This window comes from Cydia pomonella, chromosome 25, assembly GCF_033807575.1.
Source record: "Cydia pomonella isolate Wapato2018A chromosome 25, ilCydPomo1, whole genome shotgun sequence".
NCBI classification, from domain to species: Eukaryota; Metazoa; Arthropoda; class Insecta; order Lepidoptera; family Tortricidae; genus Cydia; species Cydia pomonella.
Genome location: NC_084727.1, coordinates 10621823 through 10639328, shown reverse-complemented (window position 1 = coordinate 10639328; position 17506 = coordinate 10621823). Strand labels below are relative to the sequence as shown.

At 37.0% G+C, this 17506-nt stretch overlaps 1 protein-coding gene across 4 annotated transcripts in view; it reads left to right on the top strand.

Annotated features, from left to right (window-relative positions):
- The window catches only part of LOC133531591 (dynactin subunit 1), a 74679-nt gene that overhangs the window by 23937 nt on the left and 33236 nt on the right, over window positions 1–17506 (top strand). For 3 of the 4 annotated variants that reach the window (XR_009801561.1, XR_009801559.1, XM_061869897.1), the window contains 6 exons: window positions 1084–1183; window positions 4523–4633; window positions 10385–10533; window positions 11217–11396; window positions 12020–12154; window positions 12598–12730. Coding sequence is in view for 1 of the 4 variants with exons in the window: in XM_061869897.1 (XP_061725881.1) it covers window positions 1084–1183; window positions 4523–4633; window positions 10385–10533; window positions 11217–11396; window positions 12020–12154; window positions 12598–12730 (808 nt within the window). In the remaining 3 variants the exon portion in view is untranslated. The remainder of the gene's footprint in view (window positions 1–1083; window positions 1184–4522; window positions 4634–10384; window positions 10534–11216; window positions 11397–12019; window positions 12155–12597; window positions 12731–17506) is intronic. The other variant, XR_009801560.1, reaches the window with a different exon arrangement.

Below are 17506 nucleotides of genomic sequence, written 5' to 3'. Positions count from 1 at the left end.
AAAGACATTAAATACATACATACAGGTGTCTTCATACCTACTAGGAGGGCTCAACACTTGTAACAATTGTATACGTGTTTTTTCACGAAATATTTTTTTTTTTTACATAATGATAATAATAAAATAATAATTCAGCCTATATACGTCCCACTGCTGGGCACAGGCCTCCTCTCGTGCGCGAGAGGGCTCGGGCTATAGTCCCCACGCTAGCCCAATGCGGATTGGGGACTTCACATACACCTTTGAATGTCTTCGCAGATGTATGCAGGTTTCCTCACGATGTTTTCCTTCACCGAACCGAGTGGTAAATATCAAATGACATTTCGTACATAAGTTCCGAAAAACTCATTGGTACGAGCCAGGATTTGAACCCGCGACCTCCGGATTGAAAGTCAGACGTCATATCCACTCGGTTACCACCGCTTTACATAATGATAATCAATATTTATTTATTTATGTTTGATTTGATAAAATAGTATAAATAAAAATAAGTAAATGTAGTGTAGAAGCGCTGGTGGCCTAGCGGTAAGAGTGTGCGACTTGCAATCCGGAGGTCGCGGGTTCAAATCCCGGCTCGTACCAATGAGTTTTTCGGAACTTATGTACGAAATATCATTTGATATTTACCAGTCGCTTTTAGGTGAAGGAAAACATCGTGAGGAAACCGGACTAATCCCAACCAGGCCTAGTTTTCCCTCTGGGTTGGAAGGTCAGATGGCAGTCGCTTTCGTAAAAACTAGTGCCTACGCCAAATCTTGGGATTAGTTGTCAAGCGGACCCCAGGCTCCCATGAGCCGTGGCAATATGCCGGGACAACGCGAGGAAGAAGGAAGAAGGAAAGTATAGTATGTAGTGTAGTAGTAGTCATAGTGTTGTGTTCCTGCCGGTGAGTAAGGTTGCCAGAGCTCAACGAGGGTCGGGAGGGGGTTAGGGTCGGCAACGCGCATGTAACTCCTCTGGAGTTGCAGGCGTACATAGGCTACGGATACTGCTTACCAGCAGGCGGGCCGTAAGCTTGTTTGCCACCGACGTAGTATAAACAAAAAAAAATAGATATTAGATAAATAGAGCTTGCTTGTTCAGGTGCGCGAAGCTCAAGAGGCGCTGGACAACCACAACGATGAGACGGCCGAGCTGCAGGAGGCGGCCGAGATGGCGGCGCTGGACAAGGAAATGGCTGAAGGTGAGGAAATAGCCGGCTTATCCTCGTAAGGCACAATGTTTATTACAGTTTGTCTTCTTCTCACAAGGAAAGTTACCCAACTGTCCGGTTCCGATTTGATTTATATTTATACACCGTGTTTTTTTTGATTTGCGTTAATTTCGAGGGTGCATTCCTGAGCTTAAATTAACTTTCTCAAAGACACCGATATTTTAATTAACTCCATTTCGGAGATAATCAATCATTAATTTTTATCTTATAAGGCCCTTACGAGCGTGTACACTTGCCTTAGGGCCTGTTTACTTATTGATTAGTGTTTAGTACGAGTTCATACATATGCTACTAAACGTAAGTACTATCTCGGACGATCGACGTTCGAAATGACATTGATATATCACAGTTTTCAATTCTTTGGTTGAGTTAAATGTAATGCCCGTGTTACAACAACGCTATATGCAACATTTAGTTACTTTTTATAAAAATAAAAGGAATAAAAAAAAATTTTTTTTTTTTTTTTAAATTAACTATGTCATTTTGTTTCCTTAAACGTACTTACCGATACCCCGAAGTTAACGAAATTCAATAAAAACACGGTGTATAATATACATAACATATTATGTTATATTATGTTATAGAGTAGTCTAAAATAACAGACACGTATTTTTTTTTGGCTGCCCAAACTCAACCTATTGGGAGAAATTGTCCTCCAAAGTACTAAAAAATTACTAAATCTTCTAACTCCTACAGAAAGTGATGCTCAAGCAACTTGCTAGTTAATGGCTGGTTTGAGTATATGTTTGAGAGCAGGAAAAAATAATGAGCACGTGTTTTGTTATATCGGCTGAAACTAATTTTTTCCTAAAAAAAATCGACTTTCGAAGTTTTATAATATCTTATCGCTAAAGTTACACATAAAGACGGGTGTTTTTTTAGGAAAACTTGAGTTTAAGCAGATATTACAAAACACGTGTACATTATTTTTTCCTGTTCTCAAACATATACTCAAATAAGCCATTAACTAGAAAATTGCTTGAGCATCACTTTCTATAGGAGTTAGAAGATTTAGTAACTTTTTAATACTTTGGAGGACAATTTCTCCCAATAGGTTGAGTTTGGGCAGCTAAAAAAAAAATACGTGTCCGTTATTTTAGACTACTCTATAACATATGTGTCAGTGCACATGGAAAAGTACCTTATTGCAGGTATTGAGTTATGCATGGTTCCAAAAAGTAGATTAAATTTGCTATCAATACAAAAAAGAATAATGACTGTAGGTGGAACCATTATTTTTGTATAAATTTTTGAATTTTCGACTTCCGAAATGCACAAGTTGAGAAAATTGCATTTAAAGTTTATAGTGGCAAAAAACACACTTCTACTTCGAAGTTACATAGTGAAGGGTATAATCATAATCTTTGGATGTTAAAGAATTATAATAAAGGTGAATTGTCTAAAAATACATGTTAATTATTCTGATTCCTTAGGTTGAACATGCCAGGGTGGAAGAAACACGAAAGTGTTAATTATACCCAATTCATAAAATAATGAGATTAAAACTGTTAGTTTCTCATCATAGTTATATATTCTATGGCATTTTGGGACAATTGAATGAAAGAAAACTCCATAATCATAAAGAAATGTAATAATTACCGCATTTTTAACAATTACAAAAAAGATCACTAATAACAGTAATAATATTAAAAATCAACAAAATAATTAGTAAATTCATGCTATATCACAAGATCAAATGGTATCGAGCGTGGTGTACCACTATGGTATAATAGAAATGGTGTTAAAGCAGTTTTTTTTAACAATAAAGTTTAGTGACTCGGTTGACACTTTTGTATGGAAACGTAACTAGGGTACCTTGTCACGACATTTACTAAACTTTAGTAACTTAAACTCAAAGATCACTATTTTAGTACCTATAATGCAAGAAATATCTGTAACAAAATGTTATTTAGGATAATTATAGCGGAAATCATTGTATTCTTATTTATAAAAACTTCTGTTTTAGTCGTGTAAGAGATAAAGTTTAGCATTTTACTAAACTGGGTACCTTGTCACGCTAAGTCATTATCTTACATAAATGGAGTAAAACTAGAAAAAATAACTCAATTGTGTACATAACTGCACCTAATTTATGATTTATCATTCTTTCGATCAATATTATAATACTAATTAAACGTCAAACAACTAAAATCACGGCTCAATTTTTCATTGACTAAATTCGAGATCAAAAAATTAATTATTATACACCTCGTGACGCGATCTTGGTGTGGTTTTAGCAGGACAAATATACCTAATCGGTATTTTCCCTCAATCTATCCTCAGCATGGACAACACACGATAGTGAAGGTGCAATTCTGTATCGATATCGATGAAATAGGCTTGGTGAAATATTCCGGGCATGGTTAGTTAAATCAAAATACTTTGTTTTAGTACAAAACAAAATAAAATAAGTAAATGTAATGTCGAGGTCTGTAATGATAGAATTATTGGATTTTTTTAATATAACACAACGGCAGCCGACTACAGACTAATATCGCGCACGGCGCGCGGCGCACGAGTCGCGTCACATTCCCCTTCCCCGCCCCATCCCCCGGCCTCTCGGCACCTTCACCTTCAGCACCTCTGATCTAAGTAATGGCAAACGTATTAAATTAAAATAAATAGTTATTTCATACAAGAGTCATGCAAGTTGAATGTTTTCTTATAAAAAACATTAAGTATTTTTTTTTGGTTCAAAAAATCATTTTGCTATAGACCGATCCTATACCCTATCTTAGAAAGAGGTAGTTGACTACCCGCGATGGAAATATTGACAAAATTATTCAAAATTTAAAGGCTTTTAAGACATGGCGTGACAAGGTACCCTGACTACTAAACTTTATAGTCGGAGAAATATACTAAAAAAACATAATTTTACTGATATTCTTATACACACGTGTTCCTTAGGATGTAAATAACCCAATTATAACACAAACCCATTTTGGCACTTTTTCACCAGCTCCCACAAAAACTCATGTAACTCGGTAACTAAATGTCGTGACTAGGTACCTTTCCAGATGCACTGACACATATGTAAATATAAATCAAATCGGAACCGGACAGTTGGGTACCTTTCCTTGTCAGTCGTTTCGCTCTTAACAGAGCGGTCGTGGTCACTAAAACGTAGTGATTATATGCTCTTTAGTGATCACGTTGAGGCGTCCATGTTTGTTACGATCTCCCGCATTCTAAGGGTCTACAGTATGGGGTTCTTCAAAAAAGGAGTGTACAGGTTTTTAAAGGGTCGGCAACGCCTTATCCTTGCCGTATCCTTGTTTGCCAACGACGTGGTATAAAATGTTTTTTTAGAGCGCGCCGAGGCACTCCAACTCGAGCTGGAATCTTGCCGCGAGAAGTTGGAGGAGGCAACATTGGACCTGCAACTCATGCGCGCTGAAATGGAGGCATCAGGAAACACCCGTGAGTTCTGTTTTACAACGTACTTGCTTGTTATGGGGGTCTTTTTACACGGGCACACTGCAGATGCGGTCACGAACTTTTCAACACACTTGCTCGAAACGTGGAACTTTCAATCAATCAATCAATATTTTATTTGTTAGACATAGGTACATAGATGTGACAATTTAGTATTTATTAGTATCACTATGTCTTACCAGCATTAGGTGTACAAATTTTGTTTTGTGTTGGTAATTTTAACAATAAATTGCATGCTTAAATCTTACCTTATATTCATATTCATATATTTATTCATAATAATTCATATTATATGTCACAATATTATTTAAAATTAATTATTTACAAAACATGATTTGTAACATTTTACATAATAATAAAAAAATCAAATTAATATTAAATGTAAGTTTTTAGGTACTTGTTTTGTACTCTAAAAACTCATTAAAGCTATAAAATTATTCTAAACACTATATAAATTTTAGTATTGCATTAAATTAAATTAATGTATTGTTACTTTTATATTCGTCAATGGAGGATACGCTTTGTTTGATAAGAACAAAACAGACGTTTTTTAAAAACTCTTTTGTTTTCTGTATTTAAAATGGCATTGAGTAAAATATTGAAAATTTTTGAAGCCATTCCAAAAATACTTTTAGATAATAAACTTAATGTATAAGTTTTTTTTTTACCCGTGTGTTGAAAAACGTCGTATAAAACACGTGTGTGTTTGGGAGTGTTTTAAATCGACACGAGAAACACGACCGAAGCAATTACCTTTTCGCACGTGTATTATACAAATTTTTACAGTATATATATTATGGCCCTTTAAATCGTCGACATACGCACACCGTATATTAGTGCTAGTTACCACACTAGGGCGGTAAAGTAGCACCATATGTACTGTAATAGTACATTACGATACAAGTGCGAAAAATAGGAAATTCGAAACGAGTGGCGATAAATTAAAACACGACCGAAGGGAGTTTAATCGACACGAGTTGCGAATTACCTATTCGCACATGTATCGTACAACGTTTTACAGTACATATGACCCTTTAAATGTTCGACACAGTAACGTAATATGCTAATATTTGCACTAGTGCGATAAAGTAGCACCATATGTACTGTAATAGTACATTGTGCAACGAGGGGAGTAAGTAAATTTTGCTAAAGAGGTCCGAGTTCTGCAATATTCTTACCCCCGGAGTTACACACAATGTTTTTCATCACACTTGTGAAGAAAAAACTAAATTTTAAGGAAATAATTCTTAAATACGGTGACATTTCAGACATTCGTCCGCCATATTGTCATTTTTTGACTGATTAGGCATCAAAGGCACGGACCCGTCCGGCATTCAGCCATGATTGAAAATGGTGTAAAAAATAATTAAAACGGCTATTAAAATAAAAAAATTAAATATTTTAAACACAACAAAACAATTAAATTATAAACGTTAGTATTTTAAAAGTAAAACTCATTTTATACCTTGTCTTTTAACAAGTATTGTACAGGAGTCTTAGCACCTACTTGATTCGTATGAATTAGTGACTTAATAAAAAAAATCTCGTAACTCCCGTGGCAGTAAAATGGACATTAGCTCCCGCTGCACACGCGTGAAATAGTACGCTTGCTGAGCAAGTGTGATGAAAAAGGATTTGTATAATATTTGAGACAGTGTATGCGAGAAAATTATGACTTGATTTGATATAATTGTATATTTATAGTGGTCGCTAATGACCTTAGCTGTTTGAGCGACCTTAAATAAATAAAAAAAAAAAAAAAAATGAAAATATTTATTTTGACAAGACGTTCATAAATGGTTGGTAGTTTTATAATATTATTTTATGTTTTTTAGAACTATATGGCACAGTTAGGATTGGAATAGCATTATAATAATTTGCACGAGATTTTTTGCAAATGCTTTCTCGTATACACGGTGCTCACGAGGAACCCGACAGATTTTAACCACGTACTTCTGAGGCCAAAAGAAGGAATCAATGTTATATGAGTTTCACTAAATTTCGCCAAAAACTTTTTTTTTTTAAATTTTAAACGTATTTGTACATAAAAAAATTATGTTATGGTAAAACTGGCACTGAAAATATTTTTACAGTACATATGGGGCTACTTTATAGCACTAGTGCGAGAAGTAGCATATTACGTTACTGTGTCGAACATTTAAAGGGCCATATGTACTGTAAAACGTTGTACGATACATGTGCGAATAGGTAATTCGCAACTCGTGTCGATTTAAAACACTCCCTTCGGTCGTGTTTTAATTTATCGCCACTCGTTTCGAATTTCCTATTTTTCGCACTTGTATCGTAATGTACTATTTTAAGTTTTTTTTGGTAAATCTAGTTCTTGCAAAGGTTACATGTCACTTTTTGACATCTATCAATAAGGATATTTAGACTACGCCCCATAACGGCATCATCGCGATCAAAAAGGCGTTTTGCACTAAGTTACGATAAGAAGATGTTTTTTTTTACATTGGTATTAACTCTGAAACTAGGCGAAATCCAGAAAAGTTTATATGACATTTTAGTCTCTAAATGTGATCAGCAATACACTGTCAAAATCTTTTGGGTTTCTCGTTAGCACCGTGTATAGATTTTATTTAGTTTTAAATTTGTGTGCAATTTCTTTACATATAAGTTTTATAATAATATGCCTAAATTATTGTTTGGTTCGCCATTTGGGAGCTAAAAACAACGAAGTAATAACAGTTAGTTTTTCATAGTTCCAGGAAATGGTTATTTTTAACTCTCATTTTGGCGGCCATGTACACTCAAGAGCAATGAAAGTGACACAATTTTATTGCCTTTGAGTGTATATAAAAGCAGCACACACGGTTTTACAAAACTATTCGGGGTCTTCGTCTCAAATTGCTTTATATTTTTATAGTGTGAAGTACTATAGGGACCGTGCGCGTTGGAGGTCTGCCATCTTGTGGCCTGAATCGGAACCATAAACATGTACATTTACACGTCAGGTGTTTTCATGTGCATAGTAGGTTCTGCCATCTTGTGGGCTACATCGGAACAATAAACATGCACGCTCCCTATTATAATATATTCATTATATTTTATATATTTATTTTTATTTTATAGAAAAACTTAAACGGCTTATGGTTGTACGTATATGTCGTAATTTATGGTTTTGGGTCACACATAGGTTTCATTTATGTATTATATGATCATATAGTTTCATTTATTTATTTATTTATGTTTATTTATTTATGCACGACCTTGACACATTCACTGCTTTGGGTGTTTAGACGGTTGCTTATTGGCGGGGTTTTATTTTAGTAAAAAAAAATGGTCGGTATCGTAAATCTATGGTTTTCTTTGGTTTATGTATTAGGAATTACAGTTTTTTTTTGCCAGAAACAACAACATGAAGCATGAAACTCGCACTTTTTCGTTATGTTTAATAGCCAAATCTATATTAAAGATTGATTGTAATAGAGAGGTAAAGTCTAAGAAAAAGCGTGCCTTAGTTAGACATCCAAAACAGATGGCGCTGTACTGCACCATATGTTATATTTTGCGGTCATTGAATTGCCAAACGTCAACTTTTGACAAGAGAGAGGTAGTCTAAGAAGAAAACGTGCCTTAGGTTGACATCCAAAACAGATGGCGCTGTAGTGCGTCATAAGTTTTTCGGTCACTGAATTGTCAAACGTCAACTTCTGGCAATAGGGACCGTGCGCGTTGGAGGGTCTGCCATCTTGTGGTCTGAATCGTAACCATAAACAGGCACATTTACACGTCAAGTGTTTTCTTGTGCATAGTAGGTTCTGCCATCTTGTGGGCTACATCGGAACAATAAACATCACATTTACGCTTCGCGCCAAAAATGTGACAGCTCCTGTGCTGCCTCCTACAGTTCATGCACGCTCCCTATCAGAGTTACCGCAAAATGTATGCAGCTGTGCAGCGCCATCTCGTTTACTTGTCAAATTCGAAGCGGTATTTTCGATATTTTCTTAGATTTTACACATCTACACTATTTTGACATAATTACACATATTAGAACATTTCAATATTTAAAATAAAATAACGACAAAATTGCCCTTTTTCTTAAGAGGCTGTCAATACCTAAAGCGCGCACACTGTCTATTTGTATCGGAGTAAATGAGATAGCACTGACGCATGTTACTGGGCCTGGGCAAGGGAATAATAAGAAAAATGTTTAAATAAAAAAGTGGATTATTAGTGTAATATTTTACTCAACCACGGTTTAGATATAAATGTTTTGAAATTGTGATTTTAATTGTAGACCCATAAGTCAAAACAATAAAGACATAAAACCGTTTAATTGTGGTTTTAAGACCAATCTTTGCAATTATTTTCTATCGAGCCGATTTGGTTCAATCATGTATCGAGTACAACCAAGGTCTTTGAAATATAATTAATATGAACATATATTTTTCTTTCTTGACTAAAACAAATAGTCTTTCTTAAAAAACTGTTTAAGTAACATCAATTTCAAGGACATTGGGTGTTGACAGCCTCTTAATGCAAATTTCTAGTTTTATTTCCAATGTTATTTTCGAATTGTAATGATCAAAAATTATGGGATTCGAATAATGATAGGATTTTAACGAAGGTGAATGTGTTAGGTCTTTGTATGTGTATAATATTATTTGCATGTATTTGTGTCTGTGTTTTGTGTTTACAGTCTCCCGTTGACAAGACTTTCTCATATTCCATTTTTACAAGCTATTATTTAACTTGCCCTGTTAGTATGTATGGGACAAATCTTGCAAGTTAGATTTGACCCACTTCCCGGTTTCCGATGAAGCTGAAAATTTGCATACATATGTAAGTCAGGTGACAATGCAATATTATGGTACCATCGAGCTGATCTGATGATGGAGACAGGAAGTAGCCATAGGAACTCAGTGATAAAACAACGCAACCTAATTGTGTTTGGGGTTTTAGAATTGTCTCGATGAGTATTAGTTGCCTGTGGAAAAAAAGTACAGTCAGCGATAAAAGCTTGTACCATAAATGAAATTTTTGCCAAAAACTTATATCTTTTTGTACCTTATATTCCTGTCACTAATATTGGACCAAAATAATTCTCCTATTAAAGAATATCTATTGTAATCCGGAGGTCGCGGGTTCAAACCCCGGCTCGTATCAATGAGTTTTTCGGAACTCATGTATGAAATATCATTTGATATTTACCAGTCGCTTTTCGGTGAAGGAAAACATCGTCGGACTAATTCCAATAAGGCCTAGTTTCTCTGGGTCGGAAGGTCAGATGGCAGTCGCTTTCGTAAAAACTAGTGCCTACGCCAATTATAGGGATTCGTTGCGAAAACCGGAGCCGGAGGCATGACAACGCGAGGAAGATGATGATGATTAAAGAATACCCATTGTACATTTTATCTTTAACATTTTTGAAATAGGAATCTTTTTATAAAAAAAACTAAGAAAAAAGATGGAAAGAATATTTGTTTCACTCCATTTCAAATTTCTAGACATACAACTTATTCATGAAATAGGTCATCAATTTTGGAGGTAAAAATATTTGACAAGCAATTCAAAGTCAAATATAGCGTAATCTGTTACTCGATGGTACACGTCACCATAAAAAAAACACAGATTTTTTTTTACTAACTACAACAATGTTTGACAACCCACCATATCACTAGACACCCCAAATATGTAAATAAACTTGACGCGACCGACGCACGGGAGCTGCATGTCCACCCCGTAACCGGAACCGTGTGCGCTGACCAGAGCACCCGTACGCAGCGACGGACGAGCGCGCCGCCACCGGCTACGAGATGCGCCAGCTGCAGCAGCAGAACGCGCGCCTGCGCGACACGCTCGTGCGCCTGCGCGACCTCAGCGCGCACGACAAGCACGCCATGCAGAAGATGAACAAGGTAAGACAGCAAAAAATACATTTAAAAAAATGGATGCCATTTTGAAAATTGACATTTTTGGGCTGTTCGCTTCAAAAGAGCTCCGTCCATCTAAAATAAACCTCAGCGCTCTTGACAAGCACGTCATGCAGAAGATGAACAAGGTGAGTCATCAAAAAAAGAAATGGATGCCATTTTGAAATTGTCATTTTTGGGCCGATCGCTTCAAAAGAGCTTTGTCCTTCTAAAAAAAATCTCTGCGCTCATGACAAGCACGCCATGCAGAAGATGAACAAGGTGAGACGATGAAATTATAGCCACTATTTAATTTACGTTTTTGGCCTGATTGCATCAGGGTTCGAGAGACCCTAGTCAGGCCAGGACATGCAAAATAAGACTAAAGACAGACAGACAGACATTTTAAATGAAAAGTTAGCGTAATTTAAGAAATAGGTACACATTTTTAGAAAAACTGGACGCCATTTTATTTTTTTTAGTTTATGGGTCGTTTGCGTTACAGATTGATATAAGATCACCTACGAGATGAAGCAGCTGTCCTGAGTTTTCTATTTTTTTTTTTTTTTTAGAAATTTTTTTTTTTTTAGAAATAAATATATTGATATGAATGCATAAAAAGTACTTTTCTCCACCTCAAAAGGAAAGAGTTATTTTTTTGACACCATAATCATCTTCTACATTTCCAGGACATAGAACAATACAAATCCGAGATAGCCGAACTGTCGCGCACTAAGGAGAAGCTGTCCACCAGGGTTGAAGAGTTGGAAGCTCAGGTTGCTGACCTTCGGGAACAGGTGGATGCTGCACTGGGAGCTGAGGAGATGGTAGAACAGTTAGCTGAGAAGAAAATGGCCTTGGAGGACCAGGTGAGACTACCAGGGTTGAGGAGTTGGAAGTGCAGGTAGTAAACCTTAGGGAACAGGTGGATGCTGCGCTTGGAGCTGAACAGATGGTTGAGCAGTTGGCTGAGAAGACGATGGCGTCGGAAGACCAGGTGAGTCTATCAGGGTTGAAGAGTTGGAGCCCACGTTACTCACCAGAGGGCACAGATGGATACTGCACTTGATGCTGAGAAGAAGATGGCGTGGGAAGACCAGGTGAGGCCACCAGGATTGAGGAGTTGGAAGACAAGGTGCTGATCTGTGCGAACAGGTGTATGCTGCACTTGGTGCTGAGGAGATGGTAGAACAGCTGGCTGAGAAGAAGATGGCGTTGAACGACCAGGGTTCAAGAATTGGAAGTGCAATCGCAGACCTCTGATAACTGGCGGTTGCTGCACTTCGGGCTGAGGAGATGGTGGAACAGCTGGCTGAGAAGATGCCGCTGGAAGACCAGGTGAGACAACCAGGGTTGAGTAGTTGAAAGACATGTCGCTGACCTAAGGGAACTCATATTCGAAACCTCCACCCCCGGAATCCTAGGAGACGACTACCATTTCTATACACATAATGTTGCAGTAGTTATTTATCTATTTGTACTTCTTGTCCAGGTGGAACAACTCAAACAAGACGTGGCTGAACTAGAAGCTCTTCAAGAAGTCCACGAACAGCTGGTAGAGTCCAACCGAGAACTGGAGCAAGACCTTCGCGAGGAGCTGGAAATGGCGCAGAGCGCCACTAGGGAGGTATGTGACTATAGCTTGATTTTTTTTGTTTTTTTTTAAGAATATTATATTATTTTATTTCTCAATTTATTCCCCTATGGAACAGAAACAGCCCTTTGATTTCGGATTGTGAGAAATTAAAATTCAACAGCGATTTTTTAATGAATATTACATTATTTTATTTCTCAATTTAGTCCCCTATAGAACGGAGACAATGTATGCATTTAGGGCGAGAGGCAATTTATTTGGTAGTGTGTTTAAGCATACAAATGAACTATGTATATTTTTGTCGAAGGTTTTTCAATTTATATTAAATAAGCTTTTATTATAAATTGAAAAACCGTTGAGGAAAAGTAAGAAATATTTACACTTTTTATTTCAGAACAATCTTTTAAATGTGTATAAATTTTACAAAGAAAAATGCAGGCATTTCTAAGCATTTAGAAAATGAATCTTCTATCCAGGTGGTGCGCGAACGCGAGGCAGCCTTCGAAACCATCATGGACCGCGACTCCACGATCCTCAAGTTCAGAGAGCTGGTGCAGAGGATGACCGAACAGTACAACGAAATAAGGAACCAGTTGGAGTCCAAACAAGGTATTTAAATAGCAATTATGTTCCCCTACCTGAACCCTTTACTGTTTAATGTGGCCCCACAGTTCCAAGGCTCAGTCCTTACCATGTCAGGGAGTATTGCGATCCTCGGTGTCGACATTTCCAGTGACGTCCAATTCCGTAGCCATCTGGAAGGGAAGGCTGCGCTGGCATCCAAAAAAACTCGGTGTGCTCAATAAAGCGAGGCGATACTTTACTCCGAGGCAGACTGCTACTATATAAATCGCAAGTCAGATCACACATGGAGTACTGCTGTCACCTTTGGGCAGGAGCACCTGGTTGCCAGCTTGGACCCTTCGACTCAGTCCAAAGGCGCGCTGTAGGAATCGTCGACGATCCCAAACTTACAAGCGGTATTGAACCTTTAAGTCTAAGGAGAGACTTTGTCTCCTTGTGTGTGTTCTACCGCTTGTACAATGGGCTGTGCTCTGAGGAATTGTTTGACATGACGCCGCCGGCCGCGTTCTGTCCCCGCACCGCTCGTCGTCGGGGAGGGAGATCATCCTCACACCCTAGAGCCTCAATGGTCGCGCACTGTGCGGTTCAAGAGAAATTTCCTCCCGCGGACGCTCCGGCTGTGGAATGAGCTTCCTACCGAGGTTTCCCCGAGGGGCTATAGTATGGAGTTCAAAGTCAAAGTCAAAATATTCTTTATTCAAATAGACCTAGCAACAAGCACTTTTAAATCGTCAAATTTTACAAATATCATCTTAATCTAAATATCAGAGCAATTTATTGATGCAGTTATTATTGTTCTAAAAAAAAACATTGAACTATTATAGATATGGTAAACTTAATAATAAGAATTTCACAAAAAGATCGTCAATCATCAAAATTGTATAAAAATACTAGTCTAGAACCTTTCTAGAATAAAATCTAAATGTCAAAAAATACGGTATATATATACATTGAATTATCAATTTCATCATTAATAACATAACAATAAATAATTCATTCTTTACAATCACACTTAATCCCACGGTGTTTCATCATTCATGTAGTCTTGTGTGCTATAATAGGCTTTAGAGATAAGCTTACGTTTTACATAATTTTTAAATTTACTAACAGACAATTCAGTTATAATATTAGGAAGTTTATTGTAAAATCTTACACAATTACCCATGAATGATTTCTTAATTTTATGGAGCCTAGTGAAGGGCACTGCGAGCTTATGCTTATTTCTAGTATTAATATTATGTATTTCACAGTTTTTCTTAAAACTGGCAATGTTTTTATGTACATACAGAATATTCTCATAAATATATTGACAGTGCACTGTCATTATGTTAATGTCCTTAAACTTATCTCTAAGTGTGTCTCTATGGTACATTTTATATATTGCACGAATAGCCCTCTTCTGCAGAACAAAAATGGTATTTATCTCTGAAGCACTACCCCATAGTAAAATACCATATGACATAATGCTATGAAAGTAACTAAAGTAAACTAATCGAGCTGTTTTCACGTCTGTTAACTGACGGATCTTGCTCACTGCAAAAGCTGCAGAACTCAGTCTATTCGAGAGATTAGCAATATGGGGACCCCATTGTAGTTTAGAATCTAAAGTTATACCAAGAAAAACTGTGCTATCTACTAGTTCCAATTCCTCATCCTTGACAATGACACCTGTTTGCTCATTCCTTATGTGACTTGTAACAAACTTAATGCACTTAGTCTTTTTCTCATTTAACAATAAATTATTAACATTAAACCAATTTACTACTTTAGAAATAGCATTGTTTACATCACTGCAAGCTTGTTGTTGTCGTTTGACTTTGAAAATAAGTGAGGTATCGTCTGCAAACAATACTATGTCATGGTGGGTCTTTACAAGGTAAGGCAGGTCATTAATGTAGATAAGGAACAGGAACGGCCCCAATATTGATCCCTGCGGTACACCCATAGAGACCAATGACCCCGGTGATCGCTGTCCACTCACATCAACCCTTTGTATTCTACCGTGTAAGTAAGGGTCTCCCCAAACCAGTCGACGCGGAGTCGGCTTTCGCCGAGTGTTTTACACCACACTATTCGCATTTAGCCGATCGACCGTCTCCGCGGTTGGACACCTGCGTTTAGCAGTCTCATCCTCCTTGCGGCCGTAGAGACGCCCGATCGCCTACGACTTGCTATCGCAACAGTCGTAAAGCGACGGTCGGCTCTCCCGTGCTCCGTCCTGCCGTCGAGACGTCAGACAGCACACGTACAGCCGTTGAGTCCGACGAACAGGTGTAGGACAGCGGGTGATCGGCAATCGTAAATCTCATTTTTGGAGACTGGTTGTTAGTAATAACCTGAGTTTGAAATTGAACAGACCTGTAAGATTATTTTCCTTGGTAATTGTTACATATTATATAATAACCTGTGATGATGGATATTTACGTAGACGACGGGCATGGAAAAAAAGGCTTACCAGCATTTTTATCGTAGCCTACTTGTTGGAAGAGCTAGAACAGCAGCAAAAGCGGAGGCGACCGTGGGTTGATTCTTTGTGGCAATATAGATTAAGTGAAGGTGAATTTAATTTACGATATCCTCGGTTGAGACTCGATCCAAAAATGTTTTACGATTATTATGGCCGTCATCGGCTCTGTTCGGCCGTCGTCAGCTATGTTCGGCCGTCGAAGACGCTGATCAGCTTCCGCCAGCTCTGACCGGTCCTTATCGTAGGTACTCGGCCGTGATCGGAGCCGTTCAACTCTTTCCGGCACCGTACGGCGGTATAAGGAGATTTATGAATGCGAACGTGTGCGGTAGGCTGCAAACAGCGTCGTACGAATGCGAACAGCTTTACGGCAAAACGCCGTTTTCCCGTCGAAAGACGTCGTTTCGCGTGGGCCGAGCCGATTTACGACTTATTCGCTCTTATTGCGTTGACATAAAGCTTTTTCCGTACGCGATTTGCCGAAACGGCGTCGACTAGTTTGGGGAGACCCTTAGACTTTATTAAATTCAGTGCCGAGCCTCTTACTCCATAATAGTGCAGTTTCCTGATCAATGTTTCATGACAGACGCAATCGAAGGCCTTAGATAAGTCACAGAAGATACCTAAAGCATCCTGTGACTCCTCCCAGGCATCGAAGATCTGTTTAATTAGCTCAACACCAGCGTCGGTTGTTGAGCGACCCCGTGTAAAACCAAATTGTTTGTTGTGCATTAGATTATTAATGTTAAAATGTTTCAATAACTGACTCAAAACTATTTTTTCAAAAATTTTTGCTGAATGTTCTTCAAAAAAGGAGTGTACAGGTTCTTAAAGGGTCGGCAACGTGCATGTAATATATCTGGTGTTGCAGGCGTCCATAGGCTACGGTGACTGCTTACCATCATGTGGGCCGTATGCTTGTTAGCAGTTTTTTATATGATTTCTTCACTTATGTACAGTAAGCTGCAGAGATGACTGACCCCCTCTGTGAATGTATTATATGGGCGGTTTCACAAAAAGTTGTTGGTGACGTATAGGAATTCCACTTTTGAAAATATTTTAAATTATTTTCAATTGTAGCTAATTTGATAGTTTATTGTATGAACAGCTTAAAACTATTAAATTTATTAAGATATATTTACAATTCAAGTAAATAATCTCAATTATACTTCATGTTTGGTGGGAAGAGGTTCCATTACGTCACTGATTTAGCAATGGATTTAAAAAAAACTAGAAAGTTTAAAAGCATAATACACTGTATTAATCAAACATAAACAAAAAATTCTTCACAAAAAAAAAAGAAAATCGTTTAAAAATGTTAACAAAACCAGTCACTTTTATCAAAAATCTTTCCTTAACGCTACTTTTCAGTACTTTTCACTATATATTATTGCCCACAGCTTGACAAATACTTAAAATTGAAAAAAAGTTTTATCCATCTTTGATAGCTAATTAAGTACAATGTCTTTTAACAAGTTATCATTTCAATATCGTTAATATATTGTACAATATCTTAGAAAATAAATTACAGCCATAAAAGGACACAATTGACCAGTGGCGTAGACTGGAACACAAAATGGCGTTTAGGAACTATAAGGTAATATTCACATTGCTAGGCTTTTTGCACTTTATTTCTAGTTAATACTACAGAGGCAGATCATTGAGATCATAACAGTCATGATATATATAAACTATAAAAATAATTTGAAATTAAGATCACCATTATAATAAGAATAGGTATATTCTACCAAAGAATCAGGTTAACCTTTTAGCTATCAGATTTGGCGTGAGCGTAAATTATTCTTGATATATTAATACAAAATCTTTATATATCTCACCCTCAAACCAAACCTTACACATTAATCAAAAAGTTTTCGACTATTTAGCATGAATTACTTGATGAACTTGTTTTTCTTAATTTCTTTTTGTTATTTTTTTACTATAAGTATTACTCTATACTTATAGTAAAAAAATATCTGGCAGACGTCGAAAGGCGATTCCTGAAAAATTTCTAAATAGAAAATATCCAAAGATGGTCTTTCCTTATTTATCTTGGCTTACACTAAAGGTACAATATAAAGCAATATAAAAGTTAAAATAGTTATTTTGATTAGTCTAAAGAATTATAGAAGCGGCATTAGCCAAATCTTAACAAATTTTCCTGTTTTTTCGCGAACTATTAAAAAGAAATACTCCCAGAGATCGATGCAGCCCATTGTTTCGTGCACAAGAACCATTAAAATAATTAATAAGCGTGTCTCTCACAGGTGGTATTAGTTAAGCAGTTTAGAAGCCATCGCAAATAAATACGTAATCAAACCAAGACTGGCAGA